At 47.0% G+C, this 15387-nt stretch overlaps 1 protein-coding gene across 1 annotated transcript; it reads right to left on the minus strand.

Annotated features, from left to right (window-relative positions):
• Positions 1-2130: 2130 nt before the first annotated feature.
• On the minus strand, positions 2131-14236 carry LOC119181441 (uncharacterized). Its single transcript, XM_037432694.2, has 5 exons — positions 13356-14236; positions 12803-12920; positions 12145-12242; positions 11939-12045; positions 2131-2270 (listed from the first exon to the last, which is right to left on the minus strand). Exons 1-4 carry the CDS (start codon positions 14169-14171, stop codon positions 11953-11955), a joined length of 1125 nt encoding a protein of 374 aa, XP_037288591.1. The 5' UTR covers positions 14172-14236; the 3' UTR covers positions 2131-2270; positions 11939-11952.
• Between the last annotated feature and the right edge of the window lie 1151 nt (positions 14237-15387).

The raw sequence follows: 15387 nt of genomic DNA on the forward strand, positions 1-15387 counted from the left end.
TCTCCGTTTTAAATACGCTTTCATATATCGATTCGAGTTTATGTGTCAGACTTTACATGCCGCTACGACGACGCCAACGTGTCTAAAACCTATGAACCATGTCACCTGCGGCGTTTCACCTACATGTGAAAATAGTGCCTACAAAAACGGAATAACCATGCACAACGTGGACGTGCTCACTGGTGATCGCAAAATGCGCTGCTTTGCGTCCAAACATGGCCATTATATTTTGCATGCGCAACATTTTTGGTCATTTCATCAGGCTTTTCGATTTGTCCGGCCAATGAGATGCACAGCTTGCAAATGTTTGACATTATTTACATTGTTCTCACATTCGCTAAAAATATATTTGCTGATAAACTTTGTAACACAGACCCATCATAACAGCATAAGTTTTGTTTCTGCTCAAAAGGAGTCTGCTGCAATATATGCTCATAAATTCAATGCATGGTAGAGTCAAGTGAACTTGTAGTACATATACGTATTTGTACATTTTTTTTATAAGTTCACAATGAAGCATATTACATATGCATGAACCATATAGTCTATCAAGTTGGGCAATCGGCTAGCTTTCTCGTCTGAAGAACGTCACTAAGACAAATTGATTAAAATACCACCCACAAGACGAATTCACAAAAACAGCAATGTTATTTATGTCCAAGCTACCTTTCTTATATGCAGTGTTTCCATATACATTTTTTTTAGTCATGTATCACAAATCTATTCACGCTTCTGCCAGAGTAACCACGACTGTTGTTTCCTCTTACAACCCAAACACAGCCTACAAGGAACTGCTCATATCAGCGTAAGCTTGGATGCGCCATCGTTGAACCTACCTCAAGTCTGCGGAGAATGTGTCATCACTAAAAGCAAACTTGTGGGCCAACATTCCCACAAGGTTTGGTTGAAGACTCTTTCTTTATTGAACCTATTTTCGTTAAGCCATTTCTGTCTTACTCTTCTCATGACTGTATTTTTTTTCTCAGAAAGCTGGACAAGAGAGAGACCACTGGTTTCCTAGTTACCCACATCGTCATAAGTTCAACAGTTGCCATAGTGACAACCCCATGCCCACCAATATACCGGGTGGAAGCCTTATACTCCATGTATGTCATCTCTGGCTGTCATCAAGTCTGGCTTACCGGAGAGCACAATAATGTCTACTAGCAGAGTTACCCGAAGACAAAATTCATTGACGTCTTTATACTGTCAGTCCAAAACAGACTTTACTGGAGTGCAAAGAAATGCAACAAAAGATACAAGGTCTAGCTGCATGTTGAGTGAAACACAAGACAGATAAACTGGCTGTGTCTGAAGAAAGCAACGTGTTGAACGCATAACAAATAGACATACAGTAAAACCTCATGAATTCAAACTCGAACATCTTGAAATACCACTTAATTTGAAGTAGTCTCGCATCTTGCAATGTTAGTTTGAGCGGATGATTTGAAGCGGCAGTGAGCAACAGTACGAAGAAGCTGAGCGACCTAACTTCCTTTTGTATTACCGCATTTTTTTGCTTATACCAAAAAAGTCTTCATGAAATTTTCCTTGCATAATAAACGCACCCACAACTTTGCTCCAATTTTTCGAGAAAAAAAAAGTGCGTTCATTCTGGAGTAAGTGCAATATATTAGACAGAATTGTGTAGCTGCATTTTTTTCATCAAGTCTAGGAGAAACCTGTTCTTCGGACTGTAAGTCTATCACTGCAAGTCAATTGACCTGGTCTGCTGGAGTCTCGTACACCACAGATGTCGTCGACATGAAGTGAGAATTGAAAGAAGTGCAGGAGAATCTCACAAGAATTTCACAACACAGCAGGTCATTGTGCACAATCGCACTTTAATTTTTCCTTATGCTTGCTTCAAAAATGAAAAGACAGCTGGATGACCAATGAGGACCATTTCCTTATGGGTTAACATTAAAGATTCAGGTGACAGGTCAGGTAAAATATTTCACCTCACCGATCACCTGAAAAAGGTGACAGTACATTTTTGAAGAGAGGCTTAGTGCCGAAGGCACGGAAGTAAGGACGATGTTTTTGCCCTTTCATTGACAGGAATCGCTGATGACGTCTGTGCTCTGTTGACGCTTCTTTCCTCCACGTCCTGAACTCCCAATGTGTAGTTTGGCGGCACGCAATCAATTGGATCCCTGGAACTGATCGCACTGCCAGAGAACGACTCGGTACTCCTTTTCACAGGAAGTACCACAAAATTGGCCGAGGTGTGGGGCGTCACGAAAGCACATTTTGAAACCAAGGTCTTCCTGCACGTAAGAAAAGGTTTTTGCCATAGGTATACTAGAAGCACAACTAACATTAAATGGCAGTGAATTTCCCCAAAATAAATTGTCAGACATACAAACTATTACCAGTACAGGCAATAATAATCAACATTAAGTGAACTGTTAGCCGACATTAGACAAAATAAAACATTAACAGGATGGTTTCATGTAAATGTCCATAAGTTGGACTGCCTATTTCTGTGTGTACTAAGTGAATAGGGCTCAAAGTCTGGGTTCACTGTTGCTGCCAACCAGCTTTCTCAAGATTTAGCCAATCAGAGCATGCTCAGAAAAGATACTACTTGAGTAGACAATTACAGAATACCACCTCTGGTATATCTACCCGACTAGACCCACTGCAGGACAAAGGTCTCTTGCACATTTCTCCAATAATTACAGTCCTGCGCTAGCTGCGACCAAATTATCCTAGCAAAGTTAACCTTGCCTCTAATTAAATCACACTGTTGCAACTAAATGATAAATATCTTTAATGTTTTAAATATTACTTTTCCAGCATTTACATTAAAAAGCTTTAGTGTTTCTCATAATTATATCACTGTTTTGCATGTTATTTTATTTTTACAAAGTTGTAGTGCATAACAATTTATGCCATAATACATCTTTTTAAAATCACAAAGGTTGCACACTATTTGAGATATTCATCATGAAATTTTAAAAGGACGATATCGAAACTGATTGTGCCCAGCACTCACGAAACACACTAACTTCATTACACCACCATCATCATCATCATCAGCCTGACTACGTCCACTGCAGGACAAAGGCCTCTCCCATGTTCCGCCAGTTAACCCAGTCCTGTGCTTGCTACTGCCAATTTATACCCGCAAACTTCTTAATCTCATCTGCCCACCTAACCTTCTGTCTCCCCCTAACCCGCTTCCCTTCTCTGGGAATCCAGTCAGTTACCCTTAATGACCAGCGGTTATCCTGTCTACGCGCTACATGCCCTGCCCATTTCTTCTTCTTGATTTCAGCTATGATATCCTTGACCCCCGTTTGTTCCCTAATCCACTCTGCTCTCTTCTTGTCTATTAAGGTTACACCGACCATTTTTCTTTCCATTGCTCGTTGCGTCGTCCTCAATTTAAGCTGAACTTCATTACACCAGGCTGAGGCTACTTGTGACGATGATGAGACAAAATTAATTTGAATGAGGGCTGGTCATGGCATTATATATCCATGAAAAGTGGCAAGTTATTTCTCTTCTGCAAGCAGACTGCTTTACCTTACTTTTGAACACAGTGTCTGGCACAAATTATGTGCTTCGCTTGAGTTTTACACAAGAAAACTGCATTGTCAATCTTTTCTTTCTCCGTGAAGCATAAAACACGGAACCAGACTGCGCAGTGCTTGTCCTAGAAGATAGGTGGTATATTTTCTTGCACCTGTTCACAGTTCGAGAAAGGAACGAATAAGCATTACACATCATAAATAATAAGCTGTCTACTAGTGCCATTCCTGAGTTCTTCCCGGTTTCCGTGACCAGATTCTGCTTTGATGTAGCTTTTTTTAAATTTCATCACTGCCTTCTCATCTACAATTCCAGTCTGACCTAACAAAGAGGCCAAGTTTCCTGGGCACTGGACAACATCAGTCTCACTATTGGCCTTAAAATTTGATGATGAACATCGTGAATTATGTGAAACTTTGGTGATTTCTAAAAAAGGGGTATGATATACATAGTCGTGCACTACAGCTTTCTTCTACAAAATGCCATCAAGTCAAAATTTAGAGGTTCATTAACAAATTCTTAATTAGCCATGGCAGTGTCATTTCATCCAATGCAAAGTATTCCCGCCTCGACATAGGGTGTGTGTTCAAAAATGCCAGGAGGATCATCACTGTCATAGATATTTTATCAAGTTGGTATTGATTAAAAATAAACTTGTTCACACAAACACTCACACAGACACGCACTATGTGCAAACTAAAATTTCACGGGGTTTAGATTCCCCCTTATGCAATGGCTATGCCTATAGACCTTTTCAAAAGGGAGAAAAGAAAAATGGCACCATGCTGCACAGTGCAAGTACATGAGAGTACAAAGGGTCACAGTACAGACAGTGCAGTTTGGGGGGGGTCACCCCTATCGAGTCTAGCACAGGACTACGGCATCGCCCAGGGAGACGTTCGCGTAAACATCTCAAGGTGTCTACTCCACCCCCCCCCCCCAATTTGGTATTTCTATATTCACTTGCTTTTACAGGTTTTTCATGATGATTAAAAGCAAATTCTATGACCGCCATATCGGCATGAAAAACTCAGCACAATAGAAACAAACCCTCGCTCGAGTGGTCAAAAATATCAGGCTAAACATGTTTCCCAGACGCACTCAAAATGTTCCGAGCGCATGTAGTGAATGTGAAAAAACATGTATACGTGGCCAAAATAAAACCCCTGAGCCAGCCAGTGAGCAAGTCAGCAGTTTGATGTTCGAAAGAGCCAGGAAGCAAAGACACAAGTTGAAAGTAACCACAGACGAAAGTTTGAAGGAGCATGCGATAGTCCGAAATCGCAGCCAAAGCTGCCAAGAAACGTAGAAGTGGTGCCATCTCGCAGCGTTTGTGTAAAATGAGGACACGGGAGCCTGGCCGGATCTGCCACTGGAGTATAATCTACTTTACTATTATGGCTGTAGCCCACACCGCTTAGTACGTGGACTGGATTGAATTAAACCGACCCGAGCTGCTGTATTTACTGGCTCAACTATTTAGGATGTGGATTGGGTTAGATCTCATTTAACAGGGATTCCTTTATTTGCTATTTCATTGCATTGATTGCCGCATAATTTGCGCACCTCTAAAATATACTATTCAGCAAAAAAAAAAAAGGGGGGGGGGGTAACTACTACTCACATATTCTGTTTACCTTGCCTTGACAAAGAGTAACGACAGCGTTGTAAGAACAGAGCCGTGCTGCAAAATTTTATTTCTTTTTTTCCTCTTTTTCCGACAAGCACATGCATCTTTGTATTATACGACGCTGGGCTGTGATACTTGAAGTGCAACGAAAGTGCTCGGGCGGCTGCAATGAAAGCTGAGAACAGCGCTAAAGGGCCGACGTTTGAATATGTGGTGGCAAGAAGGAATCTGTCAAGGTGCAACAGCTTCCTTGATTCCATAGATGAATCACAAATGTCGGCATGTTACCTTAATTTACATATTCTGCTGTGGATGTGATGCTGAAAAAGGATTGCATATTTATTTACACAATCTCACGAAACTGAAATGAAAAATTTAGCTGAAATTACCCATGTGCTACCCTTGAAACACGAGCTACCAGCAATAAATGTGTAGCTGAGGACGTTTGCTGTTGCATTACCAAGAATAATAATAATAATAATGATAAAAGACATGAGTAGCCCGGCAAGCTTCTGCTGATGGCAGTTCCAGCCTAGACAAACTAGACGGCCTTCAAGTAGTAGTAGTAGTAAACAACTTTATTAAGGCAGCTGACGGTTTCCTAAGTGGCGAGGGCTGTCAGGCCATGCCTGGTCGCCACCTCGTCAGCGCGTTTGATGGCCCGGAGCTGGGTGTCCAGGCTTGTGGTCGTGAGGATTCTCTCCCAGGCCTCACTTGAAGGTGACTGTCCTAGGAGGTTTGGTGGGGGAGGGTCCTTGCTGCATCCCCAGATGATGTGATCCAAGGTTGCGGTCTGGGTCTTGCAAAGGGTGCACGTAGATGTGAATAAGGCAGGGTATATGTGCCTGTATATGTACGGGGAAGGGAATGAGTTCGTTTGAAGCCGCCGCCAAGTGATTTGTTGAGCTTTGTTTAGTTCCGGGTGCGGGGGTGGTCTGGTTTGCCTTGATAGCTTGTAGTACTGTGTGATGTCGTGAAAGGTGATGAGTGCTTCAGTTGCTTCGATATCGTGGTCCGAAGTCTGGCCCACCGCTCGGCATACGAGTCCTCGAGCTTGTCTGTGGGCGGCTTCGTTGCCCGGGTTTCCTGCGTGCGCTGGGACCCAGATGAGTTGGATTAAACGAGGATCGTCATCGTCGGTGCTGCTGGCAGTAGTGTCGCCTGAGGCGTTGCGTGCCGCTCGGGGCAGAGGACGGAGGATGCGCGCCGTGGTTGGGGAAACAGTGCCCCGGGCAAATCGGATGATAGCAGATTTGGAGTCACTGATAATTGTTTCAAAACCGGCCATTGCGGCGAGTGCTATGGCAGCTTCTTCGGCCTCGGTTGGGTCTTGTGTGCGTATGGAGCCGGCGCACCTCGTGGTAGGCTCTATATCGACTGGGGTACGTTTCGACGAGACGTTGATTGCAAAGGCTTGTTTGGGGGTTGGGTAGCTTGCCGCGTCGACGTGAGCCACTTTTGTGTTCGTACCATAGGTATTGTGAAGGTTTCTGGCGCGGGCTGATCGTCTACCGTCATGAATGCCGGCCAGCATGTTTTTCGGCAGCGGCTGCACAATGAAGCGCTGTCTGAGGAGAGGCGGTAGCGAGATCAAGTCTTGTCCGCTTGGTGACGAGGGAATTCCGATACGTTGAAGTATCCATCTTCCGGTTTTACTACCACGCAATCGTTCAATTTGTGCAGTTCGGTGAGCCTCGATAAGTTCATCTATTGTATTGTGAATTCCAAGGCTGAGGAGGTGCATGGTCGATGTGGTGCGGGAGAGGCCCAAAGCGATCTTGTGGACTGTGCGAATAAGTCTGTCTACTTTTTCTTTTTCAGCCTGGAGGAGTCGTAGGTACGGTAAGGCATAAGTTATTCTTGTGGTTACGAAGGCGTTTAACAGCTGGAGAAGTTCCTTTTCTTTCATGCCGTGTTTCCGCGCGGAGATTCTTCCTAACAGACGGGCAGTCTGAGTGACGGTGACCGCAAGCCTCTCTAGTGCGACGGTATTGCCCCTGCCGGCTTGTACGTGAAGGCCGAGTACCCGCATGTGCTGCACTATCGGTATTTCGGATCCGGCCATTCTGAGAGTGATGGTTGGTAGTGGCGGGTGTTTAACCTTACGGTAGTCAGGAGGACGAAGAAGGAGGAGTTCAGATTTCTCCACTGAGCATTCGAGACCTGCACACGCGACGTATCCGGCCACTGTGTCCACAGCACGTTGCAGTGCCTCCTCGATCTGTCCGTCGGAGCCAGTAGTGGTCCATACCGTCACGTCGTCCGCGTATAGGGTGTGTCGGATATTGGGTATGCAGTCTAGTAACTGTGGGAGTTGGCTCATTACAAGGTTGAAGAGGAAAGGTGAAAGAACAGCTCCCTGTGGCGTGCCTTTGTTGGATAGGGCAAGTCTCTTCGTGGCGTTGCTGTCAATCAGGGAAAGTTCCACAGTACGGCCTTGGAGGAAAGAGCACACGTAGTTGTAAATACGTTCCCCAGGGTTTGTTGAAGCCAAGTGCTGGGCTATCGCTTCATGTGTTACGTTATCGAACGCCTTGCGTAGGTCTATGCCTAGCATTGCTCGCGTGCCCGCACGTACGGGGTCTTTCAACAAATCGTGGTAGATTTGTACGAGGGCGTCTTGAGTAGATAAGTGGGCGCGAAAACCGAGCATGGTTGGAGGGAAAAGGTCTTGCTCTTCTGCAAGTGTTTCTAGCCGAGCCAAGACCACGTGCTCAAATAGTTTGCCAAGGCATGAAGTTAACGAGATGGGGCGAAGATTTGATAAGTCTGCCTTTTTTCCGGGCTTTGGTATAAACACTATTTTCGCGTGCTTCCATTCTTCTGGTATATTTCCGGCATGCCAGCAGTCATTGAAATATTCAGTAAGGGCAGTTACTGACCTTGCGTCTAGGTTGCGGATTGTTTTGTTCGAGACGCCGTCTGGACCTGGTGCCGAAGTTGTGCGAAGCTTTAGAATGGCTGCATACACTTCGGCTTCTGTGATGTCGGCATCAAGAGTTGGATTTGGTTTACCTTCATAGGGTGGTAGCGGTGTCGCTGGTTGATGGGCTTGGTTGATGTATTTGTCCGCCAGTTCAATTAGTAGATCTTCGTCTGATCCGGGGTGTTGGTGGACAAGTCGCTTAAGTCTGTGCCGTGCGGCTGTTTTCGAGTCGTCGGGATCCAGTAAGTGGCGTAACAGGTGCCACGTCTTCTTGTTGCCTAGCTGTCCGTTGAGTCCGCTGCACAGCTGGCCCCATTGTTGGCGGGCGAGGTAGGTACTGTGTCGCTCAATTTCTTCAGAGAGGGCCTGTATGCGGCGACGCAATTTCTTATTGTAGCGCTGCTTCTGCCATCTGCGCAGCAGGCTGGCGTGTGCGTCCCACATGTGGAGAAGACGAGAGTCTGTGGCAGGCGTTTCCTCTGCTGCTTTACTTTCGCGCGTTGTGCGTCGCACGTGGTCGTTTAGGGAGGCTGTCCATTCCTTGAGGTTTGTTATGCGTTCTGGGGCTTCACTTTCACGGATGTCTCTAAATTTTGGCCACTCCGTGATTTGAGCGAGGGCGTTGTGTACTCTCTTGCCAGCGGACGTCTGTACCTGGATGGCAATGATGTAGTGGTCACTACCAGCGAGTTGACAGGTGTTCTCCCATCTGGCCTGCGCAATATTCTTGCAGTATGTGAGATCGGGTGACGTGTCCCTACACACGCTGTTTCCTATGCGGGTTGGTGACTGCTGCAGGTCATTTAGTAGAGTGAGCCGGAGGTCCTGACCGAGTTGCCATAGCTTCTTGCCTCGTTTGTTCGCCTGCAGGTAGCCCCAGTCAGGGTGCCTGGCGTTGAAATCGCCCAGTATAAGCAGTTGTGCGCCTCGAGAAAGCGATGTGGTTTTCTGGAAGAGCAGGTTGAAGTCGTCGGCGCGTGCCCGGGGTGCGCAATATACGTTGAGGATGAAGACTGATTGGTGCGAGCGTTTTCGCGGAAGAATTTCAACGACCGTGTGTGGAATGTCCGAGAATTCTAAGTCGTGTTGTTTCGCCGTGAGGCTCTTGTGGACGAGCGTGCCTGTACTTGGGGCTTCTTGGTTGTGCGAGTCGGTGAATTGTTGGAAAGCGATGTAACCAGGGAGTGAGACAGAAGCCATTGTTTCTTGTAGTGCGATGACGTCTGGAGGCGTTTGGCAATTGGGCAGTTGTGTTTCTTGTACGAGTAGCTGCAGGTGGGCTTTCTTTTTACGAAAGCCCCTGCAGTTCCACTGCCATATAGTCAAGTGGGTGCTGGCCATGATGCAGCAGCTGGAGCATTACTTGAGGCCGTCGTGGGTTCGCTGTGCTGGGTGGAAGAGTGAGAGGTCACTCGGTTGCGTGTGATAGCTGGTGCTCTGGCCATGCTTTGCTTGATTACTGCAAAACTGGTGTCTGTGGCAGTTCTGAGTGCTTCTAATCCGGCTACGGTGTTGTTTACGGTGGCTTCCATGTTTGAGAACCGTGTCTCTATGTTCGTTAGGCGTGAGTCTACGGTTGCGAAGGCTTCTGTTACGGCGGCACGAACGGCGTTGACGACCGTGGTTTGGACTGTCGTGCGGAGGGCTTCAGCAACGGATGCGTTGACCATTTCAATAATTCGCGCCGTCATGTCCTCTTCGGATTGCAGCGTGACGGCCTTCAAGTTGAACCGAAATCGTGGCATAGACAAACATGCATAAATTTACAGACATGAGTAAAGTTGTGGTTCTGTGGTAAAGTTGTGTAAAGTAAAGTTGTGGTTGCTGTGTAATATGTAGAAGCAACAGACATCAAAATAGTAGATGTACCAACATGGAAGCTAAGGAATGCTTTAGCCACTCTGAAGGACAAGTTGCCACACAGAAATTTCCTTGGTCTTGTTTATGCCATAGGCTGTCACAATCGTGACAACCAGTACATTGGTGAAACTGGTGATTTCATGAAAAGAATTAAACAACACAAATATGACATCACAAAACAACGTGTGGCCTCAACAGCCCTCGCTGAACATGCGGAACCTACAGACCATAAAATAGACTTGTAAAACTCGTGTGTTCTGGAAAAAGAAAAAACCTGCATTTTCCTATAGTGGGGGGACTCAATAAATGCATCATGGAGTGGTGGAAGTGTCGCGTGAATGTTCCGTAATTGGGTAAGGTCCGGGAACACTTAATTGTTATTTCATCTTTATTGTTCATATTTTTTAAAAATTAAATGAAAGAAAAGCATTGCTTTCAGCGAGTGGTGGGACACTGTTGGGTTGTGCCCCACTACTGGTTGAAATTACTGATGCTTCCATCGCATCTACACGAGTGAAGCAAAGCGTCAAGTCAAGCGAAAGTCAAGCGAAAGCCAAGCAAAGAAGCCCTTGACTGAATTACAAACGCCCGATCCAGTGCCTACATACACGGGTTGGTCAGTGAACGCTTGTGCAGCGCGAGCAGTCGGTTTTTACTAGCAGACGCTGCTGTATCAGCCTTGCAAGGCGAGGGAGAGCGACAGGTGGCATGAGACGCGAGCATGCACAGTGTAGACACCACCCCCAACGCCGGATTTGCGAGTAGGTGCGACTATGAAATGCTCCGCATTTGAAAGAAGTTTGCATTATGCCTGCACTTGTAATCCAGATACAGACGACTGTACATACGCTGAACAAGAGTGACGGAACGTTTCTGACAATGTACTCTCGCTGCTTATATCTGGGCGTGCCTAAGCACGCTGTGCCTTTCTTATGGCTTTTATTGAGAACAAGGCTCCCTCCCATATCGGGTACTGAAACGTTAGTAAACTTTGTGTTCTGTGTCTTTCACACACCTTCTAGCAGCTCACTGTACTTGCTGCTGAGAGACTTTTTTTAAGCTTTGATTTATCGTAATGCTTATTTTTGCAACGGTCACACAGAATTGCTGTCCGTTTCCATGACCTGGCCAGGTTTTTCGAAAATTCCCTGAATTTTCCAGAAGGTTCCAAATTCCCTGACTTTTCCAGGTTGCTGGACACCCAGCGTCTATGCGGATCAGAATTCAGCCTTAAAAAGTGTGGTCAGAATACACAAATTACTAAACACAGAAGTGGCACAAAATACAACATCATATAAATGTGGTACCCATTTTTACAATAGTACAGCATAAGACCCTTTTTGTAATTGTACACCTAGCTTTCTTGCGATACAAATAACCCAACTAATGGTGGCTAATCACTTCTGCAAACAACGTATTAAAGCTGAATTGGTTTTTTGCACTATGACATGAAAAATGTACCCAGCTCTTAGGATATCAACATGCATAATTGGAAGCCCCATTAGTGTGTTTAGATTGGACCTTTCCACTGTAGGCACTACAGGTACTGCCATTAGTTGGGTAAATTTGCAATGCAGGGAAGCAAATTTACAAATAACGAGAAGAGTCTATTGTGTCTTAGGTTATCTTTGGGATGTAAAAACAGCGCAAAAAATATAGACAGGGACAGAGAAAGAGATGACACTGCGCTTCCTCTGTCCTTGTCTATATTTTTTGCGCTGTTTTTACATCCCAAGCATGAACCACCAACTAGCCCAACTTTCGCTATTATTAGGTTATCCTCTTTATCTCACTTACGAATGCCCCATTTAGAGGAAAAGTGATACTTTGCAAATATTGATATGCCTCAGCTTGTCTTTAGAATTACTTTATCCGAGTGGTCCCGTTCCAAGTTCAGTAGAGGAAAAACCAGCGAGCGGTAATTTGCATGCAGTTAACAGTGTTGCAAGTGCCAGAATGACACTCATATTGGCATCACTTACAGCATGTAATCACATCATCCATAGTTGGTGTGAGTATCGTATTCGCTGCACTTTGTCAGCGAGCTGGAGGGGCACGGTTCACGGGTGCTGCAGTCGCGCATTTGATCCTGCGAAGAAAGTGCACATATGACATCAAGGCCTCACTATTTTCACAGTGGCTAGCACACATGTCAAAAGGTCAGGTGACTGGAACTATGAGCACATACCGATGAAGAAGCATGGATTTTCTGGGATGTGCGCTTGGCTGAGCACCAGGCCTTGGTTTGAGTTCCCACCGAGATGCTGAAGGTGCGAGTCTGTACACCTGTCACATCACCATGCAAAGAGCCTTCTAATCACCGAAATGTTCTTGGGATACAACATGTTACACCATACCAAAATTTTCCCAGCTGTCATCTATGTTTAAGTTCCAAAGTCAACTACCAAATAATCGTACACATATGCCTTTTTTTAGCTTCACTTGTATCTTAAAGGGCTGATTTGCGCAGCTGTCAAGCATGCTGTGCCATCACAGTCATAACAGTGCTATTTATTACCTCACAGCACTGTCTCATCAATTTCACCTCAACAACAGTATGCCAGTGATGTCGGCCAATATTGTTAACGTCGCCTGTGCCAAAACTTGAGGGAGATGGTGGCGAAAAAGGTGCTGGGTCACAACAAGTGCAATTTCTATGGTACAATTTTTTTGATGACTATCTATCAGAACTAATAGTTGCACTGCTTTTTAAGATAAATTATCCGGGAAAACAATCTGGGCAAAAGGAGACTGAATGATCAAATGTCAAAGAGACCGAGACTGAAAGATTAAATGTGAAGCAAGCAAACAAGCAACACAACTGCGGAGAAAAAGATCACGCATACCAACATTCCATCCCACAGGCAATGTAGACGCCTGCACACGAACGCTAGACTGGTACGGCGCTGTTTGTGTGGTAATCGTGCGCCTACGAGGACGACGAACACACTGCCGGGAACGAACCTGCAGAGCCATACATAGGTCAAGGTGTTACGCATAATGACAGTTGCCTACAGTGCGTGAAGACACATTAAAAGGCTGGCTCCTTAATGTTCCTGGCCACTTGTTGGGCAGATTTGACTAGCAACTACACTGAGAGATTCAAGAGACAGAAAGCTTGTTTGCTACCTGGTTTGATAACTATTGACTTGTATGTACTAGCATTGCTTTTTTTGTGCAAACTTACAAGCTTCTTCCGCTGAACATCTTAAGTTTAGCTTGAGGTAACAGCCTATTTCTATTCCACCAATGGCGTGATGCAATGGTGTAACACATTTCATTGGGCAATGGTGCCAGTAAAATTGGGGTGGATAAAACTGGGCAAGGGTTTCCGAGATCACTCATGCATCTGCGTGACAGATCTGTTGGGAATTCAATTCCTTAAAAAAAAAATCACACCATCTTTCCAGAGGAAACACCAATGGTATTCAAGGCAGCAGCGTTGCGCGCGGGTGACGTCACGGGTTGAACGTCGACTTGAAAGAGCGCTCCTGAAGACTCTCTCGAAGACGCTCCTGCTCCGAGTGCGTCGCGATCCTCGCGCTGTGCCTCGCTCTCAACCTGCTGGAGGAGCTGGTACAGCGCTGTCTGGAGGAGACGCTGTCTGGCGTTGGACCCGGCGTTCTTGGCGCGCCATGCACGGACGCGCTCGGCGTTGCGGCGACGATACGCCTCCAGATCGGCCGGCGGAGCCCGGCGCTTTCGAGGCGTTGCCGACGGAGGTTTGCCGGCGTTGGCCTTCCGCTGTCGGCGCTTCCGCTCGGCTTCCTTGGCTCGCGTCTCCTCGATGTTGCGGGCGCGTTGAAGACGCTTGCGCAGGGCTTCCTTGGCTCGCGCCTCGTCGGTTTTGCCGTGGCGCCGTCTCCATTCTCGAGCGCGCTCGGCGTGCTTGGCTCGCGCCTCGGCGGTGTTGTTGGCCTTCCACTGCCGACGCTTGCGTTCGGCCTCTCTGGCTCGCGCCTCGTCGGTGTTGAAGACGCGACGTCGCCATTCGCGAACACGCTCGGCTCTGCTAACCTTCGCAACGCCAGCGACGGGCGGGTTAGAACAAACCGCTTCGGCGGACATTTCGGCGGGCAAAAGAGCGTCGTGTTCTGGCGTCGTCTCCATCGCGCGGATAAACGATCCGAAAGCAGCTACGACCACAGAACACCTGCTACGACCTCGTGGCACAGCTTGTGGCCCCACGCACCGAAAGTGACTGCAAGAAACCATAGACACAGAACACCTGCCATAAAGGGAATTATGCAGAAACTGCTGCGCCGCGCGGCGCAGCAGCCAACACCCACACAAAAGTAGCTTCTGCACCTCACAGAAGTGACGTCACTTATAAAACTATTGTTTAAAGCTAATTAAATGTGTAAATTATTCGTGCGTAATGCGTTAAACATACAAAACTTTTACTAAACAGGTGTTTAACGAGTCAATTAGTCTAGGTTTGTTATTTAAATACATATTACAAGTGTTTTGAATACAGGGGGCGCCATGGGCGCTGCAGCTGCCAACGTTACTAGATACTTTTTTCAGTTTGCAAACTGCGGCGCCGCGAGTGTCACCCTTCCGTGTACCGGTCAAAAAAATTGCCCGCAGCTTCCCTCGGGGGAACACTGAGGAGGATGCGGAGCATAACTCACGCTAGCCGAGGGAACTCGACCAGCAATCAACGACTGCTTGCACGTAGCACACACGACGTAGTCGGCATAGTCGGTGCCCTTTCCAAACGTATCGCAAAGAACCGACAACGCTTTGGAGTTGTTCTAAATGTTGCCGATCCGAGTTAAGTTGTTATCGAACCAAAGACGATCACACACCTTGCAGGTGTGGCCGAAGCTTCGGTCGAGGAAGTCGCGCTTGAAGCGAGCGTTGGGCGTGGCATACTGCTTGGCGCGCCACGCCGCTACCTCGGCGCGCTTGCGCTCGCGGGCAGCATCGGGATCGGCCTCTCGTCGCCGACGCTTGCACTCGGCTTCCCGTTTTCGAAAGTCCGGGTCCTCTTGTCGACGCTTACGTTTCAAAGCGGCCGAATCCGGTGCTGCTGCTCGACGCTGACGTCTCTCAGCGGCTTCACGTTCTCTAAGTTGAGCATCTTCCGCTCGACGCCGACGTTTACGTTCGGCGTCGCGAGCTATTCTCCGCGCTGCCTTGTCTTCGGACGACGACTTGGTTGCGGTTCCGCCAACACTTTGGCCGGCGCTGGTCGAAGGGACGTTGATCATTGCGACCTCGGACGTCGACGTGCCGTACAAACCAACCGACGAGCGACAACTGAGCGAGCGAGCACCGACCTTGAGTATATATACAGCGCGACGGCGCATGCACTGTCAGCTCTCGAATGTTCGAGAAGGGGGAGAAGTGCAACGGCGCATGCGCGCGCGTCAGCTGCCGATGTTCTCGAAGCGTGACGGCGCATGCGCGCTACATTATACAGCTA

Source organism: Rhipicephalus microplus, chromosome 10, assembly GCF_043290135.1.
Source record: "Rhipicephalus microplus isolate Deutch F79 chromosome 10, USDA_Rmic, whole genome shotgun sequence".
In the NCBI taxonomy this organism is placed as follows: domain Eukaryota; kingdom Metazoa; phylum Arthropoda; class Arachnida; order Ixodida; family Ixodidae; genus Rhipicephalus; species Rhipicephalus microplus.

Coding starts and splice junctions, on each gene's coding strand:
- LOC119181441 (XM_037432694.2), bottom strand. CDS start 14,171: ATGGTTTCTTGCAGTCACTTTCGGTGCGTGGGGCCACAAGCTGTGCCA. Junction 12,921..13,355: donor GTGTTTCCTCTGGAAAGATG/GTGTGATTTTTT, acceptor ATGGCTCTGCAG/GTTCGTTCCCGGCAGTGTGT. Junction 12,243..12,802: donor GCCTGTGGGATGGAATGTTG/GTATGCGTGATC, acceptor GTGATGTGACAG/GTGTACAGACTCGCACCTTC.